The sequence below is a fragment of the Choloepus didactylus genome, chromosome 13, assembly GCF_015220235.1.
Source record: "Choloepus didactylus isolate mChoDid1 chromosome 13, mChoDid1.pri, whole genome shotgun sequence".
In the NCBI taxonomy this organism is placed as follows: Eukaryota; Metazoa; Chordata; class Mammalia; order Pilosa; family Megalonychidae; genus Choloepus; species Choloepus didactylus.
Genome location: NC_051319.1, coordinates 56,707,326 through 56,727,033, shown reverse-complemented (window position 1 = coordinate 56,727,033; position 19,708 = coordinate 56,707,326). Strand labels below are relative to the sequence as shown.

General features: G+C 37.4%; 1 protein-coding gene across 4 annotated transcripts in view; it reads right to left on the bottom strand.

The window, feature by feature from the left end:
- Nucleotides 1–7,021: 7,021 nt before the first annotated feature.
- The window catches only part of COMMD10 (COMM domain containing 10), a 217,098-nt gene continuing 204,411 nt past the window's right edge, over nucleotides 7,022–19,708 (bottom strand). For 3 of the 4 annotated variants that reach the window (XR_005211364.1, XR_005211363.1, XM_037801222.1), the window contains 2 exons: nucleotides 9,407–9,466; nucleotides 7,022–8,157 (listed from right to left, as the gene is read on the bottom strand). Coding sequence is in view for 2 of the 4 variants with exons in the window: in XM_037801222.1 (XP_037657150.1) it covers nucleotides 8,119–8,157; nucleotides 9,407–9,466 (99 nt within the window). In the remaining 2 variants the exon portion in view is untranslated. The remainder of the gene's footprint in view (nucleotides 8,158–9,406; nucleotides 9,467–19,708) is intronic. The other variant, XM_037801224.1, reaches the window with a different exon arrangement.

Genomic DNA, 19,708 nt, shown 5'->3' with positions numbered 1-19,708 from the left:
AATGCATTAAAACCTAAAAAAAAAGTGTTATCTATATAGTGTGTAAGAATGTCCACCAGAGTGACCTCTCGACTCCATCTGAAATCTCTCAGCCACTGAAGCTTTATTTCATTTCATTTTGCATCCCCCTTTTGGTCAAGAAGATGTTCTCAATCCCAGGATGCCGAGTCCAGATTCATCCCTGGGAGTCACATCCTGCGTTGCCAGGGAGATTTACACCCCTGGGAGTCAGGTCCCACGAAGGGGGGAGGGCAGCGAGGTCACCCACCAAGGTGGCTTAGTTAGAGAGAGAGGGCCTATGTGGCCTTTTTTTTTAAGTGTTTTTGTTTTGTTTTGTTTTTGTCCAGCCTCTACATTTGTGGTCACTTGGAATTATTTGTGCCATGTAAAGAGAGACTAAAAAATACTTTGTCATTGAAATGTTCCACATCAGTGAGGAAAGCCTCTTTGTAGGCAGTGTGTGTAAATGTGCATGTGTGTATGTGTGTCTTTAATCAAGCACCAGAATTTTCAGCAGGAAATGAAAATCTTCTGGGTAATAAGCTCACAAAATCTATATACACTTAACATGCATCTCGATATAAGAATGTTGGTGATGTCTCTCTGGAGCACTCCATTTGACCCTGTCACATAAATCACCTTTAAATTTTGTAGGAATGTAATTGTTTTTCAGTCTTTGCAGCATCAGTACTGGGAGCATGTCTATGTCAACTTCATAACTGTCATAAATCTTCTCACGGCAGTGGGAGAACTTCCTCCAGCCTTATGGACAGGAGAAATCTGGGCCACTAGCTGGCTTATTGCAAATTATCAGCCTTTTCTTCTCATGCATATCTCCTGCTCTGTGAACGAAGGGATCAGTGACTTCAGGGTTCCTCTCCGGAGAAGATGGAGCTATTCCCTAATGATATTACAACGTATTTGGCTAAAGCAGTTTAAAAACCACTGCAGTACAATTTGAGGTTTACAATCATTTTGCTTGTTTTCAGAATTCAGTTGGTACTGTGCTAATAAAGGACGAGAGGCAGAAGGACAAAACTATGTACTACATTAATTCATCCAGCCAATATTTCCTGAGTACCCTGACATTCACAGGAGTACTTACATTAGCATGTAATAGAGTGAGAGGCTGGATTGCAAAGTAAAGCATGTAGCCTGTGATGCATGAGTCACTATTTTATCTGACCATTTGGAAAATTACTATATGTTCCTGTGCGAAAGCATAACCACATTTCTGATTGGGGAGGGATGGAGCTTCCAGTGGTGAAGTGTTAGAGCAGCCTGTTTCTGAAGGCAACTTTTTGCTTTGTTCATAGGTACCCTGGATGAACATGCAGGAAGATTTTGAAATGTGGACTAGAAATAGAGCAGAAAGGAAATCTGGAGCCATGTGGAAAAACCTTGAGAAATCACTGAAATCCATGTCTTAGAGAAAATCTACATTAATTATAGATGAGAAAAGTTTATTATTGACTTTTCCTTAAACAATTCAGGAAGGATTATTGTGGTTTTAAAAAGCAACTTTAAAAACAAGTACAATTATTAATTGCCTTTCACTTTTTTCATTTACCTAGACTCCTTTAAAGACAAATATAAACAAAAGTTATTTTTAAAAATGAGATTCTCATATTTTCATTAAATATGCTAAAAATGACGGAAATCTGGTTACACTAAGGGAACATTATTATATATTCATTATTTTTTTCCTGCCTTGTGGATTGAAACAGTCTAATCCTACAGCTCCTCTTCCTTATGGACTAAACCTGCTTTGCCTTTTGTGTCTTTGCAGACTATTCTTTTTAAATAACTTTTTCTTTCAAATAAAACAAGTAAAATAGGCTGCGAAAATTGCTATCACTTGGATTTGGATCATAGGCCAACCTTTCACTCCAGAGAGAAGTAAAAGAATGTCAAAAAGATTCAAGAGCATGTGTAAAGTGAGGTAGGGGTGGCAGGGCAATGATCTAAATTCTTTAAATTCTCCAAAATTATAAATGCCATTAAACTTTACTATTAAATTAATGTGTTCCTAATTTTAGCATCAAGTGAAGCTGGTCTATTGAGTAGAACTATTTGCATAATGATAGCAAAAATCAAAGTTTTAGGGAAGCAAAATTGACTGATTTGTAACAAATTCTAATTCCTGAGCAGCTCCAAATGGGCCTGAACGGGTCAGAATTATCCCAACTTCGTTTAACACTGAAAAGGGGGATTATGTAAAGAGTTTGAAGGACAGTTATAATATACACCTATTTCTCAAAATTTTCCTTCAGAGCAGTCACATTGGGGGGAGGAGGGGTGAATATATGTTCCCAGTAGCTCTGAGGGTTTAGCCTGAAGTTGCAGGTTGCAAGCACAAAGCTTCTTTGAAGTTTCCCATTTTCTCTTATCATTTATGTGTGTTTTGGACTATGTGCCATAAGATATGCATTTTTCTTTAAGAATAAAAAAAATGCTTTAAATTACTGGTCAATTAAAATTATGTTACATTTATTTTAGTTAGGCTATAAATTGCTGGATATAGAAGACCCTAAATACAGTTGCTCAAGCAAGATATTTTCTCACGTAATGGTCTGGAGATAGCAGTTTGTCAAGGGCATGTAGGTAGGACTGCTCCATGAGGACAGTGAGGGATGCAGGTTCCTTTCGTTTTGTTGCCCACCCCCTAATGCATTATCCTTATCTGCTCAGTCAAAGCTGAATCAGCTCCAAATTTGTTTCAGTCACAAAGAGAGGGAAAGAAAAGTGGAGGAGAATTATCACATCCACTCACATTTCGTTGATAGGAACTTAGTTACAAGGTTACAGTAGCTGCAAAGGAGGCTGGAAATTATTTCTAGTTCTATGGCCATATGCCTAGAGAAACTAAAGTAAAAGTGACACTAAAGTAATAAATGATACATACTTCTCGGGGATTCATGCATCCCCTACCAACTGCGTTATTCTTCTAGTGATGTCTCTTTATAAGAAGTATGGTATAAAGCAGAGTCTGCAAACTTTTTCCGTAAAGGGCCCAGTAATAAAGATTTTAGGTTTTGCAGGTCCTGTGGTCTCTGTTGCAACTATCCAACCTGCTGTTGTAGGGCAAACAAAGCCATAGACAGTATGCAAAAGAATGAACACGACTGTTGTTTCAGTTATCTATTCCAGCATAACAAATTACTCCAAATTTAGAGGTTTAAAACAACACACATTTATTATCGCACAATTACTGTGGGGTCAGCAGTCCAGGAACAGCTCAGGGTTCTCTCTTTAGGGTCTCACAAGGCTGCAATTAAGGTATTGGCTACGCTGCATTCTCAGCTTAGATTGGGAAAGAATCCACTTCCAAGCTTGCTCAGGTTGTTTCAGGAATTCATTTCCTTGCAGCTGTAGGGCTGAGACCCCAACTTTTTGATGGCTGTTGGTTATCCTCAGCTGCTAGAGGTTGCCCTCAGTTCCTCATCCATAGCTCCTCTCACAAATAGCAGTTTGCTTCTTCAAAGCTAACAAGGGAGAAAGTCTCTAGAATGAATTTGCAAGCGACTTTGCTAACTTCACAACAGGAATGCCACCCCATCACCTTTGACGTATTTTGAGGTTAGAAGGAAGTCAAAGGTCCTGCCCTAACTCAAGGGGAGATTATAACTGGGCATGAATGTCAGAAGCCGGGATGATTAGGGTCTGTCCATCACAGCTGTGTTCCAATAAAAATTTATAAAAACAAGGCTGCATTTGGTCCACAGGTCATAGTTTATTGACTCCTGGTATAAAGAATGAAACGTAGAAACGTTATTTATGGAAGAAGATATCAAAATTCATTGAGTAGACTTAGAGAGAAAAAATTAGCTTTCTCAGAGTCAGAAGGGTCATGTTGAAAGATACTCATAGGAAAAAACATTTCTTATTTTGGTCCTATAATATACGTATTATATTTTGTCAATAGAAAAATAAAGAGTGGAATAGATTGGAATTATGATAAAATCCAGTAATTATATGATGGAATTGTTATTGGAACTTCAAATAAATTCAAAGCAAAGGGGCTTCACAGTATTTTTCTGCAATTCCAATTTTAATTCAACCCTGACCTAGAACCATGTCAACAGAAAGCTTGGTCATTTTCTTAGTGTTTATGAAAACAGTAGCTAAACACCTATGCGATCATTGTAAATCAGGAATTACGCTAAATGTTTTATCATGAATTATCTCATTTAACATTCATAACACTCCTGTGCTATTTAGATTATTATTCCCATTAAAAAGACGAGGAAACTGCTTAATTTTAGCCAATTAAGTAACTTGCTTAACTACACACACTAGAAGTAGAACTAGGATATGACTCTTGGTCTGCCCTGAGGGGACAGATCATTACATTTTATTCGGAGTATTAACAGGAATTCTTTGAATGATTTTAAGCAGGAAGATGGTATAATTAATGATATGATTAATGTTTTAAAAATATTAGCTCTGTGTGAAGATTGACTGGAGGGCGGCTAGAGAAGAAGTGGGTAGCCTAGGGCAAAGATGATGGTAGTTTTGGAGTGGGTAGTGTTCTAGAGATACATTTGAAATATATTCTGGTGGAAGAATTGAAAGGACTTGGTGGGAGAATGGTTCCTTTTCCACCTTTCTAATTGCACCACATTCCACTATACCCCTTGTTTACTATACTCCAGCCACGTTAATCTTCTTTTGGTTCCCTAATGCACTAAGTCTTTTCCAGTCTCTAGGATGTTGAATAGCTTGTTCTCTCCGCCTAGAATGCTTTAGGCTCTATTCTTTTACTGCTTCATTCTAACTTGTCCTTCAGTTCTCAGCTCAGATCTCACTTCTTCAGAGAATTTTCCTTGGTGCTCCAATCTAAGATTGATCCCATCTTTTATTTTCTCTTAATAATCTAACTAAAAGTCAATCCAAATAAAATCCAATTATTTTTCATCCCAAACTTATCACAAATTTATTACATATTTATTTGCTTTTTTATTGACTGTCTAGACATTAAGCTTCAAGAGGTCAGGAGCTATGTTTATTTTGTTCATCACTTAACATGGTGCCTAGCACACGATTTCTGGCACCACAAGCATTCAGTGAATATTTGTTGAGGAAACAAATGTCTGACTTAATGTCCTTAATTCTTAAATACTGTGCTGCAATGCCTCTCACATTTGCTGATTTTAGAAGAGATTTCCTCTTCAATCCTTCTGAGTCGTCAACATGGCATATTCCAAGAAATTGGTGATGTTCTAGTCTCCAACTTACTCTCACCTGCCACTCTTCCTAAACCCCAATCCCAGGTTAAAAAGAATGTTGAGGGTGAAAAGTATAGCAGGAGGAGTAGGCTCATGGAAGTGGCTTGAGGCAAGTGAATTCACATTCATTGTTGGTGGGAGTATAAATTGATATGAACCTCAGGGAAATAATTGAGCAATATGCATCAAAGACCTTGAAATAAATGTAACAAAAACATCCACAAATATATGTGGTATGTGTGTGCATGTTGGTATTTACATAAGGTGTCTGAAAATATACAAGCCAAAATGTAGTAGTTAGGTATACTTTTCAGAGGTGAGATGACAGGACAGAGCAACTTTCATTTTTTTTTTATAATGGGCAATTATTATTTTTATAATAAAAATCCATTAAATACATAAACAGAAAATAAATCTCCACACTTTTGACATAGTAATCTCACTTCTAGGAACCTATATTAGTAAAACAACCAGACATGTGGCTTGGGCACAGGTTTATTTATATTGGTGCTCACTACCGAGTTCTTTATTATGCTAAAAAATAGGAAATAATCTAAGTGCCCAACAATAGAGAAATAATAAAATAGAGGGCAGTTTATACAGATGATGGACTATTTAACACATGAAAATAATGTTTTGGACAATATTGAAGGACATTAAAAACTGCTCATGTTACATAAACGAAGCCAAGTCTGAAACTGTATTTATGATACTACTCCAATTTGTTAGGAAAGGAAATAAATAAAAAAGAGAAAAAGTAGAGCACAAAAAAGATAGATGGATAGAAAAAAAAAAACCTACAATAAAACCCACCAAAATGTCATTAATGGTCATTTCTGGATAATGGGACTATGACTTTAGGCTATTTCTTCATGAGCTTTTGGGTATGTCCTAATTTAAGATGATTATGATATTTTACAATCAGAGAATTACAAATACGTATGGGAGGTATAAAAATAGTACATTGGTTCATCTAACAAATAATTCTATTTGTATTCAATCCTCATCTCAAGCACTCACAGAAGACATTTATTTTCTAAGATAGTAGGCTCCAGTCCCCACGAATCCTCCCATTTTATTTTTATGAAAAAGTAACATGCATTTAATATTCTTTGGGAATGCATGTTTTCTTTAACTTGTGTATCATAACACTGGTGGTGCCTGAAGGAATAAAATTATTTGCAATTAAATATATTTCAGGAATAATTATGTTCTTAGCTGGAATTAGACTGTCTTTTTAATTCCTTTGGCTAGTGGAGAGGAAACTATTTACATATTTTTATATAGGTTTAAATATACTCTTAGAAAATATGAAAGCAGCTCTTTTAGGTAGCATAAAATGAACTACTTTAGTAAACTTCATTCCTAACCATCTAACTATCTCATTTAATAACCATTACATTTAATTTAGACAACTGCACTAGGAGTTACATTTGGCCATTAAATCAATGAAAACTTTTCCCTGTTACTGTCTGGAAGGTCTAACAAATTCAATTTGGGAAGATGAATATGTTTACATATATTTAAGGTGTCTGAAAGAATATTTACCAAAATGTTTATAGAAGTCAGGTAGTTACCTCTGAGAGAAGGGCAGAACAGGGCATAAAGAAGTAAGATAGGTCCCACAAGTCCACATATAGAAACAAATATCATTACATTATAAACATGCCTTATAGATATCCAATTTTTAAACTTTTGAAAATCAATCAACTATGGACAGCAACTATGATATCTCCTTTCTGAAATAATCTAAACTCCCAGTCCTTCCAAATAAACACACATATAAACAGTTATGGGCAGATTCCACATACTGAACATTTATTTGGGAGACATTTAACACTTGTATTAGCCAGATATCTCATATAAGGAATGTGATACAATTTCAATGGTTCTGTTTAACTGTAGGATGCTTCTAAAATCAGAGTCCATTCATGAGTCATGTCTGAATCAGTCTTTCTCTCTGGAAATAGGAGGACAAGTATTTCATTCATAAAGAATTCAATTTATATTATTTTCTTACAGGTAATCATACTCACATCAATTACTTATTTAATAGCATTAGATAATTGAGAACTTTAGTTCAACTAATCCTAAGACATAAAAGTTGTATTGTCTGGAATCAATTAACATATTTACGGAAAGAGAATGTAAAGAGTAACTGTTTTTGAAATTTCAGGGATATTCATTTAGCACTCATTACTACTGTTTTTATTCATGATCTGAATGTATCTCACACTATGAAGTGAATCATTATTAATGTGTAGGATAAAGATAAGCACACACAAACCTAGACTGTTATTAAGTCATTAAATGCAGGAAAAAAATTAAAATGGACAGAGAAGCGCATACTCAAATTAACTAACATACTACTACTAGCTCTATTATAAATTTCTTTCCTATATTATTTCCCAAGCAAAATGTATTCATTATATTCAAGGGAAAATACTGCAATGTATTTGATTGCACGTGGCTGCCTTCTTACTTTTACTAATGTAATTACTGATTTCTGCATTCTACTAAGCTACACATTATGCCCTGTATCCATGGACCTTCCTGGATATATAAGGTATCATCAAGCAAATAAAACACAAACATGTCAGGCAATAAAGCAACAATAGGACAGTAAAAACAGTATGACAGTCATTTCTGTTTCTTTCGAGTCAAAGTGTTCTTAACAATTGTTGGCTCACAGAACTAGGGAAAGTAATCAGAACCTCAGTGCTCTAAACAATGATCTCCCTTGGCTGTTATTTGTCTAAGAAGCGATAAGCCATATAATTTACAGGAAGAAAGCCACTGAATCCTTCAGAAAACACAGCTTGGCAATCTGTCTTCAATGCAAAATAATGAAGTGGCAGGAGTGTGATGGAGAAACCAGTCTTCGAAAACATCATGTAAGGGAATCCAGCTGTGCTTGTATGGTCTCTAGCTGTTTACAAAGACAAAGAAAAAAAAAAAAAGTTAGTGAAGGGAAAAAAATTCATATGAAGTATTGTTTAGAAACATGCAAATAAAAGGGAAAGAATGGCACTGGTAATGATGCATATTAAATTCATTCACATGGCAATAAAAATACCACTTAGAATATTTTTCTTCTATGTGACAATATTAGAATTCATGCTTGTGATTTAAGTTTTCAAATCTGTAAAGAGTTTTTCTAAATACTAATGCTTTAAATAATATACCCAGCTGTTTCATTTTAAATACATAAAAATACATTTTAAATACCTAAAAAGTAATGGGCTATCAAGCGGAGGAAACTTATATACATATTGTTAAGTGAAAGAATCTAGTCTGAAAAGGCTACATACTGTATGGTTCTAACTATGACATTGTGGAAAAGGCAAAACAATAGTGACAGTAAAAAGATGAATGGCTGCCATGAATTGCAGGGATGAAGTAGAGTGAAAGGATAAATAGGTGGAGCACAGGGCATTTTTAGGGCAGTGAAACTATTCTGTATGATATCATAATGGTGGATACATGACATTATGCATTTGTTAAAACCTAAAGAACTGTACAACACAAAGTGAACCCTAATGTAAACTACGGACTTTAGCTACCGTACGATGTATCAATACTTGTTCATCGATTGTAACAAATGTACCACACTACCACATGGGATAGGAGAAACTAGGCTTGTGGAAGGGACTTCTCTGTACTTTCTGTGCAATTTTTATGTAAACCTAAAACTGCTCTAAAATGAGGTTTACTTAAAAAATCATTACATAATAAGGATTTAAAGGGTAGGTTCATTTTACTGGATTATGAAATCAGTATTTGGAAAGAAACACGAAATATGCTCAAACATAAATCTCTAAAGGCTGGGCATCTTCCTTTCCATGCTTCTTTTTATTCTTGGGACCAGTAATTAAAGAATTTAACATTGCCTATACCAAAGGCTCAGTCTGGCTACATACAACATAGTTCATTATTTAATGCTTTACATTAAAGAAATAATCCTATTGCTTTATTTAAAACCATTTCCATTTTCTTCATGCTTTACTTTGTCAGATTCTTGTCATTTCAGCTATTCTTCCTACTTTGAAACAGAAGGTATTTATAAGGGAAGGTTGATGAACTTAGCTCTGTAATAGGGCATTTAAAAATAAGAATTTATAATAAGAAAAAAATATGAAAAAACCCACATATCAGAAAATTATTTTAATAATAAAGACCTTGTTGTAGAAATCAAACAACTCCTTGTGACTGAATTCCATAAGAACTTTCTCCAGGCTCTGAAAGGAAGGAAAAAAAATTCTACTTGCATACAATTTACATTACATTTTTTCTCTCTCTAGCTAGTCTCAGAATATGCCGTAATAATATTCTCTGAGTAGTTTTAAAAGAATACCTACCTGTTTTACTCAATTCCACCATTCCTAGAACTCATAACGCACTTAATAATACTCCACTTTAGCAAAAGGTTTCAACTCTACAGGGATATCTGTTCTTTAAACTGACTCCACCAAGGTTAATAAAATATATGCCAGCAAGAGAACAATTTCATTTTTTTTTTCAAGACAGAGATAATACATGAGATTATATTTCATCTTTCTCAGCAGTCCATTTGAAATCTAGTAAATACCATTACACGAAGATACTGGAGGCGGCATATCTGATTGAACTCATCCAGCCATTAATGCCTCACATCAGTACAGCTACTGCCTCCAAGCTTTAATCTAATAGTTATGATCTTAACATGCTGAGGTTGTTACCTTCTTTAATGTAAGGACTCAGCAAAAGTTAACAATTAACACAAGAGCTTCAAAGCCAGGACTTAAACACTCTCCTTCCTTTCACCTTACATGTGTTACAGAAACCTTTATGGATGCTACAGATGCTAAGTAATATTGTGTCTATGTATGTACCAAACTTGCTTTTGGTTGATTCTGCAAAACAAGGACATACTCAAACTAGTTGTTGAAGATTGCTCAAACGTATTTATTTTTATTCAAGGTCCCTCCAGAGAAGTTCAAGTTAAGGAGAGAAGGACAAGAATGTGCTACCTGCTCTGATCCCACTGTCAGTGCTCACATGACATGAAATGAGCACCATGAACTGAAGAGGTGGAAAGTTGCTACAAAACAGGCATTGGTTCATGTACTGACTTGCTTGTGGTCTTTTCCAACATAACTATTAATTCTCGTTCTCAGTTTCTATGTTCACTTGTTGTTTTATCCATTTTAATGATTTCCATTTATATTTACAAGCCAACATTTCCAAAACAAGTTATTTCCTGCTTAACTCCAGGAGAATCAAAGGTGCCATGCTCAGAAACAAGCACTTCCCTCATGAAGCCTAAGCACATAGGATGAAATTCCACACTTCATTTTCTCTCATACATGGCTCCTTAGTACTTAAGCTTAAAATGAGTGAGGAAGCATATCTGCTTTAAAGTGTCATCCTTTAAGAATGATATAAAATTGTGAAATTTTAAACAGTATTAGAGAAATTAGTTGACTAATTGAATGGCACAGGTTATAACCATAAGTTTAATCAGCATTATGTAGTGCTACCAGAAGTTAAAAGGGGAAGATAGGCCAAGTTCTGAGAGCAAGGGAAATTCATTACTTTTACCCCTATGGCAAATGCTAGGTTGAAATAAGGGCTGAATCACTATGTAAGCAACTGATTTGCTGTATCCTCAATGAAGCAGCCAAGCCACATTCTTGTGTCCTAAATTTTGCTTTCTTTTATTTCAAGGTGGTGTTTCTGAAAATGTTATAGTTGAGAAAAGGGAAGGCATGTAATTTTGATAACTCATAGCTTAAAATACCAATAGCTAAAATAGTTAAAATAATTTCTGTATATATGTGTGTGTGTGAGGGCACCTATGAGTAGGTATACAATTTATACACATACATGTGCACACAATTTAGTGTCTTGCTTTACTACAATACTTAGCCTCAAGAATGGAAAATGCTGATACCTGAGATAAAATATGCAAAGAACCTATATCTTTCTATGTCTGGCATAATCAATGGTAGTTATTATCATTGTCATTTCCCACTCAATCCACAATGACTTAGAAAAAACCATGAGAATATACGAATGGTCAAAGTTTCGTGTCTCTGTTTAGAGTGTATATCCTCAGAATTTGATGTTTCAATTTATGTTTACCAGGGGCCAGTGTGTACTGAAACCTGTTCCCTTTTTTATTGCATTTATTTCTCTACTTCCACTCTTTTCTCTCCTACCATAGTTTTCTTAGAGGGGATAAGAGGAGAGAATAGACAGAGAGGTAGCAGGTAACATATGGAATCACTCTTATCTTATTGTGAAATATCTGATTAGTTGTTCTGCTCTTGGACAGGAAAGACCAAGAGAAAGGGAGGTAGAGATTAAGAAAAACTCCCTCTTCAGAATTTTGCAAGACTATTAGACTTAAGTAAGTTACTGATGTAAAATTATGAATCAATTATGTATGTTGAAAAACTGCTGCTTCCGTTTTTTGTGACTTTCAGTCATATGAGAAGAGAAAAGCAGTGGAATGTAGAGATTAAGCACACAGGAGTTGGAGCCAGGCAGATTTAGGTTCAAATCTTGGCTCTGCCACTTTCTAGAATAAGGTTAGGTTACATAACACCTATAAATCTCTTATTTCATTTGCAAAATGGCCTATCTTGTATAGTTGTTATAAGAAATAAAGAAAAGAACATGTATGAAATATTTAGCACACTGCCCGGCACCCTAACTTCTCAGTAATTGCTAGTCAGTGAGCTTGACTGAGATCCATTTCGGTTAGCCAACAGAATACCATTGGTTGGCTTATTATTTTTTTTTTATTTTGAAATAAATTCAAAGTTATAGGAACAGTTGCAAAAACAATACTAACCCCATACACAGAATTCCATCATACCCTGACCCCCCTCCCCTGATAGCCCAATCCACCAACTTTAACATGCTGTCACATCACTCTTTCCCTCCCTCCCTATCTATCATCCGTCATCTATTGCTCTGTCTTCTGAACATATGACAGCTAGCTGCACACATCCTTGAACATACACTATAATTCATGTATACACTTCCCATGAACAAGAACATTCTTTTATGCAATCCCATTAAGCGCAGCTAAGAAGTACAAGAGATTCAATAATGATACAAAGTTTACCTTCTATATTTCCTTTTCCTTATCTCTCAACTGTGACCCTTTGAGCCTCCTATCCCCCATCCTCCAATCCCATCTAGGTTCATCCTTGGCATTCAATTGTCATCTATTTAGACTGTCTTTTTTTTTTTTTTTCAATTGTGGAAACATATATACAGCCTAAATCTTCCCATTCCACCCTTCTCTAGCCTTCCATTAGTGGGATTAATCACATTTAGAATGTTGTAATGCTCTTTGCCACGTGGGATTAATCACACTTAGAATGTTGCAATGCTCTTTCCCACCATCCATTACTAGAAATTTCCCTTCACCTCAAACAGCAACCCTACACTCATTTCTTAACTCCCCATTGCCCCTTCCCCCATTTCTCTTAACCCATATTCTACTTTTCATCTCTATGGTTATATTCTGTAATAATTTCTTTGTGTTTACTGTGGGGCTTAAAATTAACCTCTTAAATCCATAGCAATCTTGTTTTTCTTTGATACCACCTTTATTTCAACAGGACACATAAACTATGTTCCTATACTCCTCCATTCCCCCACCTTTATATAGTTATCTAAAATTACATATTTTACGTTGAGTTCAAAACCACTGATCTGTCATTAGAGTTTGTGTATTTTATATCATGTAGGGAGTAAATAGTGGAGTTACAGTTCAAAAATTATTGACTTCTATTTGTATTACATTGTGTTTGGAGAATGTTCTTTGAGTATATTCAATTTTTTTTTTTTTTTTTTAATTTATTGAGGCTTGTTTTATGGTCCCTTCTGGAGAAAGATCCGTGATCACTAGAGAAAAATGAGTGTCCTGGTGATTTGGGATGTAAGGTACTATATATGTCTGTTAAAATTCTCTATATCTCTTTCTCCTTTCTTTGTTTCTCTGTTGGTAGGGCTCCCTTTAGAATCTGAAGTAGGGCAGGTCTTTTATTGGCAAAGTCTCTCAGCATTTGTTTGTCTGTGAAAAATTTAAGTTCTCCCTCAAATTTGAAGGAGAATTTTGCTGGATAAAGTATTCTTGGTTGGAAATTTTTCTCTCTCAGAATTTTAAATATGTCATGCCACTGCCTTCTTGCCTCCATGGTGGCCACTGAGTAGTCACAACTTAGTCTTAATGTTGTTTCCTTTGTATGTGGTGAATTGCTTTTCTCTTGCTGCTTTCAGAACTTGCTCCTTCTCTTCAGTATTTGAGAGTCTGATCAGAATATGTCTTGGGGTGGGTTTATTTGGATTTATTCTATTTGGAGTTCGCTGGGCATTTATGCTTTGTGTATTTATATTGTGTAGAAGGTTGGGGAAGTTTTCCCCAACAATTTCTTTGAATACTCTTTCTAGACCTTTACCCTTCTCTTCCCCTTCTGGGACACCAATGAGTCTTAAGTTTGGACGTTTCATTTTATCTATTGTATCCTTGAGATCCATTTCAATTTTTTTCTCCATTCTTTCTTTTGTTCTTTCATTTTCTGTTCTGTGGACTTCTGAACATATGAGAGCTAGCTGCACACATCCTTGAACATACACTATAATTCATGTATACACTTCCCATGAACAAGAACATTCTTTTATGCAATCCCATTAAGCGCAGCTAAGAAGTACAAGAGATTCAACAATGATACAAAGCTTACCTTCTAAGACATTGTTCAGCTTCCTCTAATCTTGTATTGTGAATATCCAGAGTCTTTTTAATTTGGCCAACAGTTTCTTTTATTTCCATAAGATCTTCTATTTTTTTATTTACTCTTGCAATGTCTTCTTTATGCTCTTCGAGGGTCTTCGTTATGTCGTTTATATCCTGGGCCATGGTCTCCTTGATGTCCTTTAAATCCTTTGCCATGTTTTCATTCCTCGATTGTAGTTCTTTGATTAATTCTGCCAAGTACTGAGTCTCTTTCAATATCTTGATTTGTGTGTTTGAAGTTGGATTCTCCATATTGTCTGGTTTTATCATATGCATTAAGATTTTCTGTGATTTTTGGCCTCTTGGCATTTGTTTTGCTTGATAGGGTTCCTTCAAGTTGTTAAAAAAAAAAAAAAAGGATATCAATCTAATTTTTCAGAAACACAGTTTGGTGACATACACTTTCTCTAACTAACCAGCTGATGGGATCTGTGAGTCACCTATACCCCTCAAGTCAGTTCTCCACCTTGTCCCCGCATTGTGTGGGGAAATGAGTCTTGTGGGGTTCAGTTGGAGAACTCAGTTTGGGTGTGTTGCTGGAGCCATCTGCCCTGAATGTGGGGCGTGTGTACGGATGGCCAGGGAGGAAGGGCAGCTTTCATATTCAAATCCCCCAGGTTCCCGGAGATTCAAGGCTGCCGCAAGAGTCTAAGCCTTCATTTCATTTCAGCCCCAGCCCCTCTCTCTCGCTGATCCACAAACCACTGGACTTGGCGTAGTGTCCCTGGGTTCTCCGAGCAGGTGCCCCCTCCCAGCCGCGATCCTCCACGAGCTCAGCTGAGGGAATGCCTGCTATGTCACCAGTGCGTGCCGCCGCTCAGGGGAAGCCCCGGGCCGCTGAGCCTTACAGTGGCGCTCTCAGCCTGAAGCAAAGATGGCCGAATGGGGTGTCTCAACCCCCGTCCTCGCACAGTTCCTCCTTCCCAGCTCTGGGACAAATGGTGGGGCTCTGGACTGTGGGCACGGCCCCGGGCAGGAGTTTATCCAGCCCTCTGGGGAGCCAGGTGTGAGCTGTGGGGTTTCTTTCAGCTTCTGGCTCTCCCCTCCATTCCCCTGGCTCTGAGGGTATCTGCAGCAGACTGTCCTCCAGGCCAGAAACCGAGAGGCCGGCTCAGCCCCCTCTTGCTGTGTTTTACTGTGTGGTTCCCACTCCCTCAACTTCAGCCGCTCCTGGGTTTTTCCCTTTTTTTTTTTTAAAAGAGCCCGTCAGTCTCCAAACGCCAAGCCCTGACTTGCCCACAATGCCACATGGCTGCGGGTCTTCCAGCCAGCTTACTCACTCGTTTCAGAATGCAGACTCCCGGATTCACCAAGTATACGGCCCCTGTGGAACTAGCAGAACTCGTCCAGCTGGCACATCGCTGTAACCGGTATTCTGGGTCACTTTCTGGTTTTTATCTAGTATTTTTCACAGAGGTGTTTTTTTGCCCTGTCTCACCTAGCCGCCATCTTAGTTTCTCCGGTTGGCTTACTTTCTGGGTGGCATCCTGAGAGGACTGTTGATTTGTAACCTCACTGGTAAAGTTTACAGTGCTCTGACTTGAATTATGATCTCCTTTACTTGAAGAAAAACAACATAAAACTGATCATACCTTCATTAACTTTACAGTTCTTTGCCAGCACTAACAAAAGCAAGATGTGCTGATTTGCTTAAATTTTATTTCAACATTTGCATATCTAGATCTCAGTCAATAGGGAGCTTCAAGGAAGTCAATGATAATATTTTTAATAGTTAATTATGAAAATTTACTGACTTGACAGGTTAGCAATTATTTCCTAAATAACAAAAGTCTCCTTCTGAGACTTAAACTGGATGCTAGCAAGCCCATTTCCTAACCCCTCCCTCACTTGCTTGCACAAGCTCCCCCACATTCACAGGCCCATAAGTGACTTACCTCAGTTCCTGTTTGTTATTTTTTTTTTTTTTTTTTTTTTTTTACTTCTACCTTATTGGCCAGTTCAAACTGGACAGAGTCAGAAAATTCTGGCTACCCCTAGCTGCATATGCACAAGACAAAAGAATCTGACCTAAAGTTACCTATACATAATTAGAATACTAAAAAACATGTCCCTTGTCATGCCAAGGCCCCCATTTTTGAACATGTGATGTATGAACTGGCACGATTTGTCACTGAGCATGCTCAACCAAATCCTGTCCCCAACCTTACTTCAAATCACAACCACTCCTGCGTCACCTCATCCCGCCTCCCTAGTTCAACCCATACCAGACTATAAAAATCCTAAGCTTCCTCAGCCTGGGGAGACAGATTTGAGCCTAATCTCCTGTCTCCTGCCTTGCTGCCATGCAATGAATAAACTCTTTCTTTTCTTGAAATCCTGGTGTCACAGTATTAACTTCTATGCACACTGGACAATGAGCCCTTACTCAGTAACAAGACTCTTCAAGAATTCAAGAAAACTAGTTCTTAAAAACAAAACAAAATTTAAATAATAAGAAAACCACAGTATTTTAAAAAGACTATCAAATATATTTTTCAACTTGTATAAATAATATTCTTATCAAATCACTATTTAATGCTCCACAATTCTAAATTAGCATTTTGGAGTTCAAATTGCCACATAGCACTTCCTCCTTATTTAAATTCCCAGCATAAAAATAAATAATGTAGCTGCTATGGCTAGAGAAAAGAGATTAAAAGTCACAGGTCTCTTAACTATCGAGAGAGTTTCTTTTCTCTCTTGGTCATTAATTCCCTCAACTAAGACATCTGTTGTCATTTCAATAAAAGGTAAAATTAACCTTTTGACCATCGATGTAATTACTCTGAAAAGAGGTATATTACAGAGACAACTTCCTTCAAGATAGTTTGGTGAGAAATCAAGATTAGATAAACTATTTACATGCAATTTCACCATTTACATTCCTCGTAGTCTGTACAATTGAAGAATTCAGCTTACATCTCCTATAGTTCTGCGATTTGAATTTATGTCCTCTCTCCCATAATTTCCTTAGTCATTTACAAACTTTTCACTACCACAGGGATGATATTCTGCCATAAATAGGAGTGTGGAAGAATAACAGGAATCCAGTAGAGGATTATTTTTAAATTTCCAAAATTTGAACCCTTAGCATGACATTTAAAAACAAAACAAAACAAAAAAACCTCTGCCTTAATTTCTTTTAAGTTCTAGATCTGCGGTCAAATGCTAACCTGTACTAACAAATTAACTCTAAATTACATATAAAATTGGGTCAACTCTAACATAATTTTAAGTATCATTTCTTTGGTTAAAGAGTATAAGGGCTAAAAATGCCCCATAAGGAAGTCCAGCTATTACCACTTACCTCTGAAGAGCTTTCAAAAAAATAGAATTTTTTTTTGTCAGAAAGCATATGACAGACACACAAATGAATTTTGAAATTAGAAATGTTTTAGAATTCAAAGGAAGCAACTCAAAGCAACTAAGATGCAATGAGACTTCCATGTCAAATTTACTCCATATTTTACAAGCCCAGGTAAATTTTCAATTATTAACCACCCTTAAACCCATCCAAAAGGCTTCCCTGCCCTACGGCCACTCTTCAGAAAGTACTTTCTTGCCTTTCTCAGACCATGCCCAAGTCAATGGGTGAAGAATGTGCAAGGGCAAAGGGATGTACCCAGCTGGAGCTGAACCCACCTCCAGAACACTCTCTGGGTACCTAGGACCTAGACTTAGCTGTCTGAATAGGCAAGAGCCCACATCTAGGACTTGTCTAGGTTCATTCTTTCAGAGGTAGACTGCACGGCCAGTGTGCATACCCCAGCCCAAGAAGTGGCCAGGGATTGCTGCTTTGTTGGGAGGAGGGGTATGGATGGAGCTTAGATGTGTAGATGTGCACAGGATGACCCCTGGATGCCAGACAGGGACCAGGGTTAAAGGAAAGGGGGGGAGGGGTGGTGTTCCAGGGAAGATGGCAAACAGGGAGCTCCAGGACTCAGTCCTTCCACCAAAACAGCTACTAAACAGATAGATAGGAACTGTCGGAAGCAATTATTTTGAAACCCCCGATGCCAGAACACTGTACAGCATCCAGGGAAGACAAGGAGTAAGAGACTGATAAATTATGGTAAAGAACTATAAACTGCTCTCCCTGTGTGGTGGCTACTGGTGCCCCCCCCCCCCCATGGCAGAGTACCACAGGTCCAGTTCCTTGCTGGCTGCTGATGATAGAAAGGGACATTGAGGTCCTCTTCACCAAGAACAGGAGTAAGCACAGCTGATCACTGATTGCAGCTTTTGTTTGGCAAGTTCAGATTGGTGGGTCCTGGCTCCGAGGGCAGCTATTGTTTCAACCCATCCTCTAACAAAGGTGGCAGCAGCCACTGTTTCTGCCCTCCTCACCCTCCTGGAGAGTGGCGGAGGTGGTGGAGATTTAAAGAACTTCTTCAGGGCTGTGGGGGACAGTTAGCTGAAGGGCCAGGAAAGTTCAGCTTTGGGGAGCCATCAAAGAAGCTTTTGGCTCCTTCCTGATCCCCTCCCCAGGGTGCTTTGGACCCAGTCTTTGCCCCTTTCGTGGATCTCTGGCCCTGAACTGGCTAAGCAAGATCGACTTGGGGAAGTCCTCTCTGGGATGACCCTCCTCCCAGAATTTGCCCTCCAGGCAAAAGCAGCATGAGACAATGAAAGGAGTGTAAAAAACTATAGAGGCAGACAGCCTGGTACAAAGTCCTGCTGGCTTTAAATACCTGGGACAGGAAGTTCTGTCTCCTGGGAAGCAGAGGGTATAACCAAATTCCTGTCAATAGGGGAAACTTCAAAACAACTAACAATCAAATGCTCAGAACTAGATGGAAGCCCAGAAAGACACGGAAAACCCTGCATACTGTATTCGCCTTGGGCAGACCTTCCTGATCGGAGGGCTAAAGCTCAAAAAATCATTGTCTTATTACCAGCTGGTTACAAAACCAAGAAAGAGATATCCCAGGGAGTAATTCCCCAAATTAACATTTTAAAATATTAAAATGTACAGTGTGCAACAAAAGAGTACAAGACAAACAGAGAAACAGGAAATGATGGCCCATCCAAAGGAAGAGTATAAAAATACAGAAAACACCAGCAAAGAGACTACCGAACAAAGCCTTTAAAATAATGATCTTAAAAATGCCCAAGGAGATGAAGGAAAGTACAGAGAAGGAATTACAGGATATCAGGAAAACAATGAATGAGCAATGTAAGAGTCTCAGTAAAGAGAAATAGTTTTAAGAAGGAACCAAAAAGAAATACTGGAGTTGAAGATCAGTTAACAAAAATGAAAAATGCCCAGGAGGGTTTCAAGAGCAGACTGGAGACAGCAGAAGAAAGGATCAATGAACCCAAAGACAAGACACATGAAATGAGTCAGGCTGAGAAGCAGAAAGAAAAATGAAATATTAACAGCGAAAATAGCCTAAGGCAGCTATGGAACACCATTAAATGCACTAATATACACATTATAGAAGTCCCAGAAGGTGAAGAAAGAAAGAAAGGGGCAGAAGAAATAGTCAAAGAAATAATGATAGAGAACTTCCCAAACTTCACAAAAGATGTAAATATGCACATCCAAGAAGCTCAGAGAACACCAAAAGGGATAAACATGAAGAACAATACACCCCATCATATACTGATTACACTATCAAATGCAAAGGAAAAGAAATTAAAGACATAAATAAATGGAAGGATATTCCATGTTCATGGATGAGAAGAC